This window comes from Narcine bancroftii, chromosome 1 (genome assembly GCF_036971445.1).
Source record: "Narcine bancroftii isolate sNarBan1 chromosome 1, sNarBan1.hap1, whole genome shotgun sequence".
Lineage (NCBI taxonomy): Eukaryota > Metazoa > Chordata > Chondrichthyes > Torpediniformes > Narcinidae > Narcine > Narcine bancroftii.
Window position 1 is genome coordinate 26,155,498 of NC_091469.1, and position 15,077 is coordinate 26,170,574.

The 15,077-nt window shown below is 39.3% G+C and overlaps 1 protein-coding gene across 2 annotated transcripts in view; it reads right to left on the reverse strand.

Moving 5' to 3' along the window:
- Positions 1-192: 192 nt before the first annotated feature.
- smu1a (SMU1 DNA replication regulator and spliceosomal factor a) overlaps positions 193-15,077 on the reverse strand; it is a 56,913-nt gene continuing 42,028 nt past the window's right edge. For both annotated transcript variants that reach the window (XM_069922849.1, XM_069922852.1), the window contains exons 9-12: positions 6,769-6,895; positions 4,229-4,396; positions 3,250-3,402; positions 193-475 (exon numbers count right to left, since the gene is read on the reverse strand). In XM_069922849.1, the coding sequence (XP_069778950.1) occupies positions 377-475; positions 3,250-3,402; positions 4,229-4,396; positions 6,769-6,895 (547 nt within the window). In that variant the 3' untranslated portion in view covers positions 193-376. The remainder of the gene's footprint in view (positions 476-3,249; positions 3,403-4,228; positions 4,397-6,768; positions 6,896-15,077) is intronic.

A 15,077-nucleotide genomic window follows, 5' to 3' on the forward strand; every position in this document is an offset into this window, starting at 1 on the left:
ACAATTTAATTTTATGGAAGGTAGGTGACAACTGGCTTTGTAGAGTCCAGGTCTACTCTCTGGAAATTTGCATTTTTTAAAAACATGTCAGAAATTAAAGCAGTTTTGTTTTTAAGCTGAATTGTTTGAACTAATTTCACTGAGGCATGGTATTAACGAAACTCAATTGTAATAGATAAAAGCACAACTTGGTCAGGGACAAAACTGGCATTTTATTAAATTGGTCCACAAAGTTCAGTGGCACTGAACAATCCACAACACTACAAAAATAATGCATGAGGCTTTAGCACAAACTAAAATGGTGGCTTTACATCAGATTGAAACAAATATTCTGAAGTATCACAATTACAGTTAAATTTACAATAGGCAAAAGTATTCAAGGTTTCCACAGTTTAAGAAGACCATCTTCACTGTAGGTTCCAATCAGATTCTGGTGTGGATGATGTGCGATTCCTATAACATCTTTTTCATGAACCTGAAGAATTGAATTCATTCAATTAAAACTCCAATCATAGTATTACTACATCTTTGAACTTGGCTGTACTGAGCACAGCTCTTAATCACACATGATATCATCACTTATTTAATGGGATTTATCCCACAACCCTGTCTGCAACAGTTGCTGTGTACTATCAACAGCTAACAATTTCCCCAATGCTTTTGTTATCAACCAATTATTTTCTTTCTACCTGTTTGGTCTCATCATGATTAATGAACCCACACAAATTAAATACTTCAGTTGGATGAGAAATTCAAGTCTTCAGACATAGGTTCAATCTTGCAACTGACTAAAAACTGAGCCAGATTGCATCTTTGATTCTCAGACAAGCTTGCCATCATTATCCAATTTCAACCTATCTTTATGCCCTTTAATACACAGAGTGCTGGAGAAACTTAGTAGATTGTACAGCATCCACAGGAAGCAAAATATATAACAAACTTTTCAGATCTGAGCCCTTTGTCAAGGTTTGAGCAGAAAGCAGGCAAGGACCTGAATAAAAAGGTAGGAGGAAAGAAAAGGAGGGGTGGTAAGTGTGGACAAAGGGAATTATGGCCTTGTTCCATCTGGGAGCAGAGGGCAACAAGGGCAGATGTGCAGGAAATGAAAAATGTAGGTAAAGGCTGAGTCGATGGCAGTAGATAGGAAGTCACTTTTTTTGGATGTGGTTCTGGAATGAAAGTCCTCATCATGGGAGCAGATGTTATGGAGAAGGAGGAATTGAGAGAAAGGAACAGAATCCTTACAGGGGACAGGGTAAGTAGTAGAGGTAATTGGGAGTTGGTGCATTTGTAGAAAATGTCTAGAGCAAGAAAGGGAGTGTTGCCAGAGATGGAGGAAGTGAATTTGAAGCCAGGGTGAAAGTTAGCAACAAAGAGGATAAAGTTGACTAGCTCATCATGGGTTCATGAGGCAGCGCCAATCTAATTGGCAATGTAGACTTGAGGAATCTTGCCTGTGTAGGCTTGCAGCATAGCTGAGACCCATGACTACTGTTTTGACTTGGTAAAAGTGGGATGAGTCAAAGGAGAAGTTAGGGGGTGAAAACATGTTCTGCCAGATAGAGGAGGGTGGTGGTTGAGGTGAACTGGTTGGATCTGTTGTTGGAAAAAGAAACAAAAGACTGAGTCCTTTGGGGTGGAGGTGTACGGAGATTGGATTTCCACAGTGAAAATGAGGCAGTTGAGTTCAGGGAACTGGAAGTTGGTGACAAAGGGCATGTGAGGTAATGTGGATGTAGTTAGGGAGGGACTGGACCAAGGAAGATAAAATGGAATCAAGGTAAGATGAAACCAATTCAATGGGGCAGGAGACATGGAAACAATGAGTCTACTGGGACAATAAGATTTGTGTATCTTGGGTAGGAGATAGAACCAGGTAGTGAGAGGTTGAAAAACAATTAGGTTAGAAGCCATGGGAGGGAGATGACTGAAAGTGACATGGTCAAAGATTATGCATGAAATGGTTTGGTTTTTGGAGGGGTCCTGTTCAAGGGATAAGTAAAAGGATGTCTGAGCTGCTGTCTGGCTTCTGCAAGGTAAAGGTTAGTTACGCCAGACCACAACAGTACCACCTGCGTCTGTGTTTGATGGCGAGGTTGGGATTGGTGTGGAGGGCAGGGGATTTCAAGGGGGTGAGGGAATTATGAAGTTGAGATGGTTAATATCTTGGTGGGAGTTAGAAATGCAAAGATCTAGAGTGGGCTGAAGACCAGGTGTCCAAAGGGAGGAAGAAGGGGTCTTCAGTGAAGGGCAGAATATCCTAGTAGAAGTAGGCTCTGAGATGGAGACAGAGGAGTTCAGCATCGTGGCATGTGAGGACTCATTTGAGATGTGGGTGAAGTGGGACAAAGATGAGGCCTCTACTGAGACAACATCCTGTCTCCAAGAGAAGGTTGGAGGGATAGTAAAGACCCAGCAGGGGTCAGTGTCAGTGGCTTGGATGATGTCAGGGAGGAGGATGAGGGAATGGGGGGGAGGGTGGAAGAACATGGAGGGTTCAGGAGGTCTGAGGTGGAGGGTTGGGGGGCAGAGGGATTTTGGGGAGAAGTAAGAGGATTGGTTGGGGGGGGGGCGTGAGAGGAAGCTCAAAGGAATTGATGGGGGCTAGGTGAATTTATGGCCAGCCAATGATTCTGCCTCTTGCCTAATTTAATTTATAGCCTGGTTCATTTCATTTCAAAATGCTTGTTTTGAACAATGCTCATGCTATAGCTATGCTGTCTGCCCTCATCCAACTAACCTGCTTGATCATCTTACTTGATTAGCCATTTAGCCATTCCTCAGCTTTCAACGGCCTGAGTTCTGGAAATACTTCTTCGTATCTCTTTGGTCCCTCTACCTCAGACATGTTAATCCTCCCTACTGTTGCTCATTTGTCCTTGCATAGCTGTCAAATGTTGTTTCTGAATATTCCTTTGAACAAAGCATTTGGTGTCACTACAAACAAGTTAAATACTTATCAATGCAAAGGAAAAGACTTTTATCTAGATTAGCAAAATGCGTGTTGTATCAAATCCTTTGAATATTTTGCCACATGTATTTGTTGGGGAACAATCAAAACCAGGCTACCTTTAATATTAAGCAAACAATGAGAAGCCAGATAGACTCAGGAGGTTTGGGAAGATCCAGTGTAGAAATGGTTGGTTAATGTTTCTGTTTCTACCTCATACACTTTGCCTTTAATGTTAAATCTTGTATTCAAAGAAGATGCAATTTCACTGCACTTGGATTTATAGAAAAAAAACTTACCGTCAATGTTCTCTCCAGCTTTCCAGTCACAGTACTGAAACAGTAAAGCACAAAATCTTCACCAACACAGTAAATCCATTCACCACGTGGAGAGAGGCAGCAGCACACAAAGTCACCTCCTTCTCTTTTACCAGAACTGAAGCTCCTTACAATCTGCAACACAGGATAATTCTCATTTATATCCAGCAAAAGTTTGGATAAAATTTGTAATATGTACAACATGAATGTGGTCATTTAGGTCAGTGTCTGCAGCAGATATTTTTATATGAAATTGATCTAATTGCATCTTGAAGGCTACTTTAATCTGCTAGAGTGCATTCCAAATACCAATCAGTTGTGTAAAATTAGCATTTCCTTTGGTTCTTTTCGTGACCACCTTAAATTTGTGCTGTCTAATCATTAGTTATTAGATATTCAAAGCAACTTGACTAAACCTTTAGCCTCCACACCAGAGAACTCTGCTTCAAGATGCAGATTTCTAACCCAGTAAATATCATTTTGCAGAATTTACTTCATAAAGCTGGTCTAGATACAAATGATACATACTTATAAGCCTAAACATGCATGACTTGATAGTATCATTGCAAGCCCATGATCTAGCAAGTCCTCACCGTGCTAAATATATAACATTTTTTGCAAAAAAAAAATGAACCAAATCTATAATATAAAGCAAGTTTAAAGAGATCAGGAAAATAAATGAGATGGACAAATTTTTAAAAGGCAAAATATGTAAACTTGTCATAGATTCACACTGCATGAAAAGCCAAACATGACTATTTTGACAATGAATATCCAAAAAAGTAATTCCATTAGGAAACCAACCACTGGCCCAATATAAATTTTGCACATCTCAAGCTTTGAATGAAAGCAAAAACATTTGTTATTTACATAAACTTGCTTCATGAAACTTCCATTTTTATCCAACAGTTCACTTACCCTAGACCTTAAAAAAAAGGCCTTCAATGGAGATAAACCATACCTGGCCTTGCATGTTCATGATAACCACTGTATTTGATCGGTTGCACACAACAAAATGTTCAGGGTTCTTTGGCAGCAGGTGTACACTGTTCACTGTGATATCGGTACCAGCAGAACTTCCCAATGACTTAAAGGTATTTGCACATTCTGTTGTTTTCACGTTCCAGATCTGCAAGGGAGTTAATAAAAACACTTCATGTGATCAATAACAGCCAGCTGAGGCAAGATTCACACGCATCTCTTCCAACCTCATCTACTGCAGCTGTTGTATTTGATCTGGCCTTCTCTACATTGGCAAGACTAAGCTCAAAATAGAAACTACTTTGCTAAGCATCTGTGCTCTGTCCACCATTTGCAAGTGATTTTAACTCACCATTTCATTCCTACACCGACCTGTCTTCAGCACCCTCCACTGCCAGGGTGAGTTCAAACGCAAACCTGAGAAAAAACAACTCTTATTCTGCCTGAGTGGTTGAAAACCCAACATTGAATTCTGTTTCAGATCATCCATAGCCCTTGCTCCTTTGTTTCTCCTCTGATCCAAACGGGCTTTTACAGACACCCCATTCTTTCCAAACCAATCCCCAGTTCCAATATCTAGTCCTTCCCACCTCATTCCATTTGCCCATCTTCCACAGTCTCCACCCGCTGACTCGGCTATTACTCTCCCCCACCGTTCCCATCCACCAATTATCCCTTATCTGATGCCATTCCTCATTTTCCTTCACTTTCCATAATCTGCATCCCTTTCTCCAGCCTTACCCCCAGCCCTGTCCACCAACCTGGCACCATATTCCCATCAATCCCATCTCACTTGGATTCATCTATTGCCGCTCCAATCCTTCTTCACCCGTCACCCATCCTCTTTTCTCCCAGTCGTGCTGCAGGATTTTGACCCAAAACATCAATCATTTGTCTGTGTTTCTCAACAGCTTGCTGTTCAAAAATCTATGGTGAAGTTCTTTGGGGAATAAATTCTGTTGTCTTTGAACAACAATATTGTTTACTCTATCTGTCTAGGACAGGGGCAGACAATATTTTACCATGTGTGGGCTGGATGGTGTGTCAGTGATTGAATGGTGGGCCGCACTAATGCTACCATAAATGAAACAAACAAATAAATAAATAAACAGACAGAATAAATAGATAAAGAGAAATTAGTGATAATGAAAACAAAATAACTAAACCCAAAACAGACAGCAGTGAGTGGGGGAGAATGTCACAGAGAGAGAGAGGGGCATGTCACACACAAAGAGGTATTTACTCACAGATAGGGGAGCCACACACAAAGAGAGGGAGTCCAACCCAGGGAGTGAAAGTACAACACTCTGAGAGGGAGTCCAACACAGAGAGGCAGATGATTGCAGAGAGATGAGGATTCACATTAGATCCTTTCAAATTGCCTTGTAAAATGAGATTAACCATGCAATTTGCACAGTTAGCAACCCCAGTTATGTAGCAATTTGAAAGTTTCCAACCAGGTCCCTGGCCTACCTCAGAGTGCAAGGGAACCCAGTTAAACTTACCCAGGTCTCCTCCATAGCTCCTGAAAGGGACAGCTGCAGGAGAGGTGCCTCAGAGCGCATTCCAGCTCCTGTCAGCACGGGACGTCGGGGCCGGGGCGGCCGGCGCAAGACGTCGGGGCCGGGGCGGCCGGCGCAAGACGTCGGGGCCGGGGCGGCCGGCGCAAGACGTCGGGGCCGGGGCGGCCGGCGCAAGACGTCGGGACAGGGGCAGTGGGGCTGCCAGGTGCGGGGAAGGGGGGCTGTCTAGCAGCGAGGACTGTCAGGCAGCAGGGAGTGGGGACCATCAGGCGCGGGGATTTGGGTTGCCGGCTGATTCTCATCAGCCTGCCACCTTGCAGTCGCTTTCAGGCGGCTGCATTCAGGGAGCCTCAGGGGACTGCTCAGATGCGGAGATTATACCTCCCGGAGGAGGGTTGCTGAGTACTCCTCTGAGCCGCATCAGGCTCTTTCAGGTGGCCTCCCGACAGCCGCATTCGGGTAGAATGTGTGGCTTTACATCAGGGTATTCTGGCCACCTGAAAGAGGCTTGTGAGTGAGGGAAGAACATCACCACGAGTTCAGTCTAAAAGAGCGGGGGTGTCCAATGTAGAGAGTGAGGGAGCTGTGCACAGAGTGGCGGAGCTTGCACCAAGAGCTGGGAGGGTAGCCACTCATGGAGGGGTGGAGCCTCACACCAAGGGGGCAGGCCGCGCACTGGGCCAGATAAATTTGGATCTGCGGGCTAAAGGTTGCCTACCCCTGGTCGAGAAAGACAATTCAGGATAGACAATTCAGGAAAGCCGTTCAGGATAGACAATTAATGATAGGCCTTGACAATAAGGTCCAAATAAATAAACAACTAATGTAGTCTTCAATTTAAAAAAAAAGATAAATTACCAGGTGATTAAAGATAAAGTATAATTCCTTGATTCTCTGACTACAAAACTAGTTGTATTTTGCCTGAGACTAACATGTTTTCACATTCATGTGTTTACCACCAGTGTACAACATCTTCCATACTGGTACTATGTAATACCTTAACACTGCCATCAGAGGATGCACTGAGGATGTAATGTCCATCCTGCGTAAAGGTCACCTCGTTAACAAACGAGGTGTGACCTCTGAACTCCTTCAGTGTTTTTCCAGACTTTAGACCATGGATCCTACCAGAAAGAACAGAATTTAAAATTAACACAAGTATTTTAAGTTTTTATATTTTTTTAAAATTTAGACATACAGCATGGAAACAGGCCATTTTGGCCCACAGGTCTGTGCTGCCAAATTTACACCCAATTAACCATACATTTCGAATGGTGGGAGGAAACTGGAGCTCATGCGGAAAACCCATGCAGACACAGGAAGAACATACAAACTCCTTACACACAGCGCGGAATTCAAAACCCAGTCCTGATTGCTGACACTGTAAAGGCATTGCACTAACCGCCATGCCAACAGTGCCAACCTTAATGGTGAACCTCTCACTCAAATCCTTATCCAAGCAACCAACCATGTAGAAGGATGAAAAGGTAAATCTTTCTGAAATTTCTCTTTTAATTTCATAAAACCAGAAGTGAAAAATATTGGAAAGCATCATCCTCTTGCATGTCATATTTTCATGTTCCACAACTCTTTGCAAATTGGACCCTTCTATATCACCGTTCTAAAATAAGGCAAATAATTTTTAAAATATTCCTGTTTGAATAACAGAACCAGAATTTGTGTGCTTTTTAACATTGCAAGTTCCCTACGTGGGGTCACCATCCCTAAACTTCATCTTAAAATGTCAAAACTGACAATTTAATTATTATCAATGTTAATTCATCCGATTCTTCCACAGACCCATGCATACAAAGTTCTAAGTCTTTCCTAAACAGATTAATAGCTGCAACTTAAACCTAATTTGCAAGATTTTATATTGGAGACACAAGAGACTGCAAATGGTGGAATCTGTAGCAAAAAATAAACTGTGTATTCAGGCAGCAACTGGATATAGAGGGATGGTCGATGATTCAGGTCAAGACCTTGCATCAGAACTGAGGGGAGAGGAAAGGTGGTCAGTATAAAGAGGGGGAGGTACAAAATAGGCTGGTAAGTGAGAGCTGGAATCAGATGAGGGTGGAGGGTGTTACAATGAGCAATCTCTTGTTCTGTTCATTTTTGTCTTTGAACGGAAAAGGAAAACACTGCTAAATGTAAAGAACACTAAAACCTGCAGGTCTATCAGGCTTGAAGACAAGATCAGAAAGGTATTATGCAAATACGACTTAGTGAAGACAGCAAGCCCTAACACCAAGCTGAAGTCTACCAACTCAGGAAAGAGGTTGTCAGAAACAGTGCGCAAAGAAGCAGAACCACAGTAAGTATACCAACATTCATGTAGACTCAAAGCGAATCCATCTAGGCATGCGCTCCTGAATATTTTATTTGCAAATATATAATTTCTGGGAAATGAACTGTTATCCGAAATTTAAGCAACCAGCAAAGAAATAGCGGAAAATATGCAAAAAATTTGGGTTTAAAATTGGCAACCCTTGCCATTAGTTTTTTTAAATTTTTTTTATTTTTCACACCAAAAACCACATTGACCAAGATACATACATTTTCCTTTTCAAATATATACAGTGTCATTTTATCCCCCCCATCCTCCCATCCCACCCTCCCTACCTCCCCCACCCCATTAATTTAAAGTACAAAATCTAAGATACATTAAACCAGTCAAACGGAGGAGTCACGTGATGGAGTAGTGGCCGGACGGTGAACTCCAGCCCTCTCCAGAAAAGTCGGGAAAAACAAAGGAAAACACAAAGGCACAGAAATAAAAGTTACAGAAAAGTGAGTATAAAGGTGGAAAGAAGATGGCGACAAAAAAAGAAAAATCAAAATCAACGGTAAGAAGAGAGGAAGAGAAGACAACGGAGGAAAAAGGTGAAGGCCTTACCTGTCCGAAGAGGCCCGCTGCGGAGAGAGAAACCCGCTCCCTCAGGTCGGTAAATAATGGACTACAAAAATGGCTCGCTGAGCCGAGTAAAAGTGCGCAACCGCGCATGAAAAAAAACACACCGACGGGAGGGGGGACCAGCTGGGGAGTCGATCTCCACAGCCGGCAACGACAGCTGCAGAACACCTGCAGCAAGAAGAGACCACAGAAGACAATAGAAACAAGAAAGAAGAGAAGGAAAGGGCAACAAAGAAACAACAGATGGCCAACTCAGAGGAAGAAGAAGAGGAAGAGGAAGAGTACAGTGAAATAGAAGAAGAAAAGAAAGGCAAGATAAAGGAGGTACTTTCTCTTATTAAGGGATACATGGAGTCATTTAAAGAATGGCAAACACAGGAATTTAATGATTTAAGAAAAAGAATAAACAACACAGAAGAGAAAGTGAATAAAATAGATATGACCTTACCAGAAATGGGAAAGAAAATGGACAAGATGGAAGAGCGGGCAGTAGCAGCAGAAATGGAGGTAGAAGACTTAAAAAAGAAATTGGAGGAATCTAATAAAAAAACTAAAGAGACACAAGAACTACTAGCTCAAAAAATAGATACAATGGAAAATTATAACAGAAGAAATAACATAAAGATAGTGGGCCTTAAGGAAGATGAAGAAGGCAAGAATATGAGGGAGTTTATAAAAGAGTGGATCCCTAAGACTCTAGGATGTCCAGAACGACAGCAAGAAATGGAAATAGAAAGGGCACATAGAGTATTGGCCTCTAAACCACAACCACAACAAAAACCAAGATCTATTGTAGTAAAATTCCTAAGATATACTACAAGAGAAAAGGTACTGGAGAAGACAATGGAAAAAGTAAGAGAGGGCAACAAACCACTGAAGTATAAAGGGCAAAAAATCTTCATTTATCCAGATATAAGTTTTGAACTCCTAAAGAAGAGAAAAGAGTTCAATACAGCAAAGGCGATTTTATGGAAGAAAGGGTATAAATTTATACTAAAGCATCCAGCGGTATTGAAATACCCAGCGGTATTTATTCCAGGACAACAAAACAGACTATTCTCGGATCCAGAAGAAGCACGAAAATTTGCAGAACAATTACAAAAATAGACTGAGGGATGAAGACGGGTAATGAGAGTAAAAATGATCACGATTGATATGTATGCGGGTAAAGAGGTATAAGAGTGAATAGAGACAATGTGCATACGTGAATGTATCTGTACTTAGAGGAAAATATAGATAGTATAGACAAGAATTAATAAGGGAAGGTAATGGAATAGAGAGAATAAGGAGGGAATTAAAAGAGTGACCTTTGTGACATATGAAAAGTGAAATCTTTTCTGGGGGGGGCTGGGTGGGGGGAAATAGCGGTCACTGCAAAATCAGTTGACGCTTGCTAGTGGATTCGCAAATCCAAATGGAGAGGGGAGATGTGGTTGTCCGACAAGGGATAAAGGACAACTCAGGAGGGGAAGGGGAGATTGGGGATAAAGAAGATAGAAATAGGAGAATAAGGAAAATGTTGGATGTTGTAGGAATGTTGTCTTATAAAGAGTTGAAAATAAGAAAACAGAAATGGAAAAGGAGGAAAGGTAATGATGGAAAAACGGAAAGAGAAGATAAACAAAATATAAAATGGCTACGCTGAACTATATGACTTTAAATATTAATGGAATACATAACCAAATTAAAAGGAAGAAACTACTAAATTTAAATGAATAAATGTATTCCATTAGAAAAAATAACATATAGGTTAAGAAATAATATTGAAATATTCGAACAAGTATGGGAGCCTTACATTAAATACAATAGCGAAAACCTACCGGGGACAAACATTACCTAAGTTGATGGAAGGAGAAGGAAAGAAAAGAATGGACTCAGTAGAATTTCTGGTGTATTTTTGTTGAATGACAACATTGTCTGACTGGCTTAATGCAACCTAGATTGTATACCTAAAATGGATGAGAGGGGGGGGTGGGGGGATGGCTTGGGAGGAGGGAGGGGGGGAGAAAAAGTCACTGTATATGTGTGAAAAAGAAATAGTGTATATCATGGCTAATGTGATTTATGATGTGAAAAATAAAAAATTAAAAAAAAAACAAAAAAAAAACAGTCAAACAATGTTGTCATTCAATAAAAATAAACAAGAAATGCCACTGAGTCAATTCTTTTCATTTCCTTCTCCTTTTGTTATTTTAGGTGGTAGATGCCCCGGTAGGTTTTCTCTATTGTGTTTCATGTATGGCTCCCATATTTGTTGAAATATTTCAATATTATTTCTCAAATTATATGTTATTTTTTCTAATGGAATACATTTATTCATTTCTATATACCATTGTTGTATTCTCAAATTATCTTCTAATTTCCAGGTTGTCATAATACATTTTTTTGCTACGGCTAGAGCTATCTTAACAAATCTTTTTTGTGTACCATCCAAATCAAGTCCAAATTCTTTGTTTTTTTATGTTACTTAGGAGGAAGATCTCTGGGTTTTTTGGTATATTGTTTTCTGTAATTTTATTTAATATCTGGTTTAGATCTTCCAAAAATTTTTCCAGTTTCTCACATGTCCAGATTGCATGAATTTTTGTTCCCATTTCTTTTTTACAACGTAAACATCTGTCAGATACTGTTGGGTCCCATTTATTTAACTTTTGAGGTGTAGTGTATAGCCTGTGTATCCAGTTATATTGTATCATACGTAACCTCGTGTTTATTGTATTTCTCATCGTTCCAGAGCATAACTTCTCCCATGTTTCCTTCTTTATCTTTATATTTAAATCTTGTTCCCATTTTTGTTTAGTTTTACCATTTGTTTCCTCATTCTCCTTTTCTTGCAGTTTAATATACATATTTGTTATAAATATTTTGATTATCATTGTATCTGTAATCACATATTCAAAATTACTTCCCTCTGGTAACCTCAGATTGCTTCCTAATTTGTCCTTCAAGTAGGATCTCAGTTGGTAATATGCCAACACTGTATCGTGAGTTATATTATATTTATCCTTCATTTGTTCAAAGGATAATAATCTATTTCCTGAAAAACAATTTTCTATTCTTTTGATCCCTTTTTTCTCCCATTCTCTAAAGAAAAGATTATCTATTGTAAAAGGGAGTAACTGATTTTGCGTCAGTATTAGCTTTGGTAATTGGTAATTTGTTTTATTCCTTTCTACATGAATCTTCTTCCAAATATTGAGCAGATGATGTACTACTGGAGAACTCCTACGTTGTACCAATTTTTCATCCCATTTATATAATATATGTTCAGGTATCTTTTCCCCTATTTTATCTAGTTCTAATCTAGTCCAATCTGGCTTTTCCCTTGTTTGATAAAAATCTGATAGGTATCTTAATTGTGTGGCTCTATAATAATTTTTAAAGATTGGCAGTTATAAGCCTCCTTGTTTATACCATTCTGTTAATTTATCTAGTGCTATCCTCAGTTTCCCCCCCTTTCCATAAAAATTTCCTTAATATTTTCTTTAACTCCTTGAAGAATTTCTCTGCCAAGTGTATTGGCAATGCCTGAAATACGTATTGTATCCTTGGGAAAATGTTCATTTTAATACAGTTTATCCTTCCTATTAGTGTTAGTGGTAAGTCTTTCCAATGCTCTAAATCGTCCTGTAATTTTTTCATTAGTGGATAATAATTGAGTTTATATAGATAGCTGAGATTTTTATTTATTTGTATACCTAGGTATCTTATTGCTTGCATTTGCCTTCTTAAATTTTGAGAAATCCGCATTATTCATTGGCATTGCTTCACTTTTATTTACGTTAATCTTGTAACCCGACCCTTCTCCATATTCCTTCAATTTGTTATATAATTCTTTTATTGATAATTCTGGTTCTGTTAAGTATACTATAACATCATCTGCAAATAAACTGATTTTATATTCCTTGTCTTTTATTTTTATCCCTTTTATTTTATTTTCTGTTCTTATCAATTCTGCTAGTGGTTCTATAGCTAACGCGAACAGTGAGGGAGATAGTGGGCATCCCTGCCTTGTTGATCTGCTTAAGTTAAATTGCTTTGATATATATCCATTTACTGTCACTTTCACCAATGGCCCCTTATATAATGCTTTAATCCAATTAATATACTTCTCTGGTAAACTGAATTTTTGCAATATTTTGAATAAATAATTCCATTCTACTCTGTCAAAGGCCTTCTCTGCATCTAAAGCAACTGCTACTGTTGGCGCTTTACTCCCTTCTACTGCATGAATTAAGTTAATAAATTTACAAATATTGTATGTTGTCCGTCTTTTTTTAATAAATCCAGTTTGGTCTAGATTTACCATTTTAGGTACATAATCTGCTAATCTGTTTGCTAATAGTTTAGCTATTATCTTATAATCTGTGTTAAGTAATGATATTGGTCTATATGATGCTGGTGCAAGTGGATCTTTCCCTTGCTTTGGTATTACTGTAATTATTGCTGTTTTACATGAATCTGGTAAGCTTTGTGTTTTGTCAATCTGGTTGATTACTTCCAGGAGGGGAGGAATTAATAAATCTTTAAATGTTTTATAGAATTCTATTGGGAATCCATCCTCTCCTGGTGTTTTATTATTTGGTAGTTCTTTTATTATCTCTTGTATTTCTACTATTTCAAATGGTTCTGTTAATTTATTTTGTTCCTCTATTTGTAATTTTGGTAGTTCAATTTTAGTTAAAAATTCATCTATTTTGTCTTCTTTCCCATCGTTTTCAGTTTGGTATAATTGTTCATAGAATTCTCTAAAGTTTTCATTAATCTCCGTTGGATTATATGTGATTTGTTTGTCTTTTTTCCTTTATGCCAATACCATTTTCTTAGCTTGTTCTGTCTTAAGCTGCAATGCTAGAATTTTGTGCGTTTTTTTCCTCTCGTTCATAATATTTCTGTTTTGTCTTCATTATGTTCTTCTCCACCTTATATGTTTGTAGTGTTTCATACTTTATTTTTTTTATCTGCCAATTCTCTTCTTTTAGTTGTGTCTTCCTTCATTGCCAATTCTTTTTCTACATTTACTATTTCCCTTTCCAACTGCTCTGTTTCCTGATTATAGTCCTTCTTCATCTTGGTTACATAACTTATTATTTGCCCTCTGATGAACGCTTTCATTGCGTCCCATAGTATAAACTTATCTTTCACTGACTCCGTATTTATTTCAAAGTACATTTTAATATGTCTTTCAATGAATTCTCTAAAATCCTGCCTTTTAAGTAGCATGGAGTTTAATCTCCATCTATACATTCTTGGAGGGATGTCCTCTAACTCTATTGTCAATATCAAGGGTGAATGGTCCGATAATATTCTAGCTTTACATTCTGTTTTTCTTACTACTATCTCCCTTGCCATTAGTTAAAAAAAATCGCAAAACTAGCAATCTCAAGCAACCAGAAAATTCACTTATCCAGCATCTACCAATCCCCATAGATGCCGGATACCAAGGGTTTTAAAGTATCTGCAGCTACATATGACCCAAATGGAAATGAAGGGCTGCTGCACTCCGGCAATTACAGAAACACGACTCCAGATTCCATTCTGGATTCAGCTATCCAGCAAGAAGGCCTTATCTCCATTCTGGCAAGACCCAAGGAGGAGGGTTGTGCATCTGTATCAACAAGGACTGGTGCACAAATGTCTCTGTTGTAAAGGCTCACTGCTCACCAGAGATAGAGCTCTTAATGAAGTGCATGCCCTTCTATTTGCCCAGAGAATTTACAGCCACTCTATTCACAGCAGTTAATATTCCTCTTTCTGCAAATGATGGGGATGCACTGAAATAGATTTTATGGGGCCATCTGTTAAGCCAGGCAACTCAGCCTGATGGTTGCATGATTGTTGTTGATGACTTCAATTACATCAACTTAAAAACAGTCCTGCCGAAATTCCAACATGTCAAATATGCAACCAGGGGGCAGAATATCTTAGATCTGTTCTGAACATATGTCCTTTGCTATTCCTAATCGACCACATATCCATCCTGCTAGTTCCTGCACACAGACTACGGCAAAACAAATCAAACCAGTTCACAGAGAGATTAGCAACTAGCCAGTGGAAACCATAGCAGCACTGCAGGACTGCTTTGAAACCACAATACTGGAGTGCATTCAGGGAGGTGGCCACCTCCAATGACCATATGAACATCAACAAGTATACAGGCAGCAAGGAGTCACGTGATGGAGTAGTGGCCGGTAGGAGAACTCCAGCCCTCTCCAGAAAAGTAAAAAAAAGATAGAGAAAAAACAAAGGCACAAACATAAAAACCATAACAAAGTGAAAGTAAAAGTGTGGAGAAAATGGCAGCGAAGAAAGAAAAACCAAAAACAACAGGAAGAAAAGAAGAAAGAAGGACATCGGAGGAGGAAGGTGAAGGCCTTACTGGTACGAGG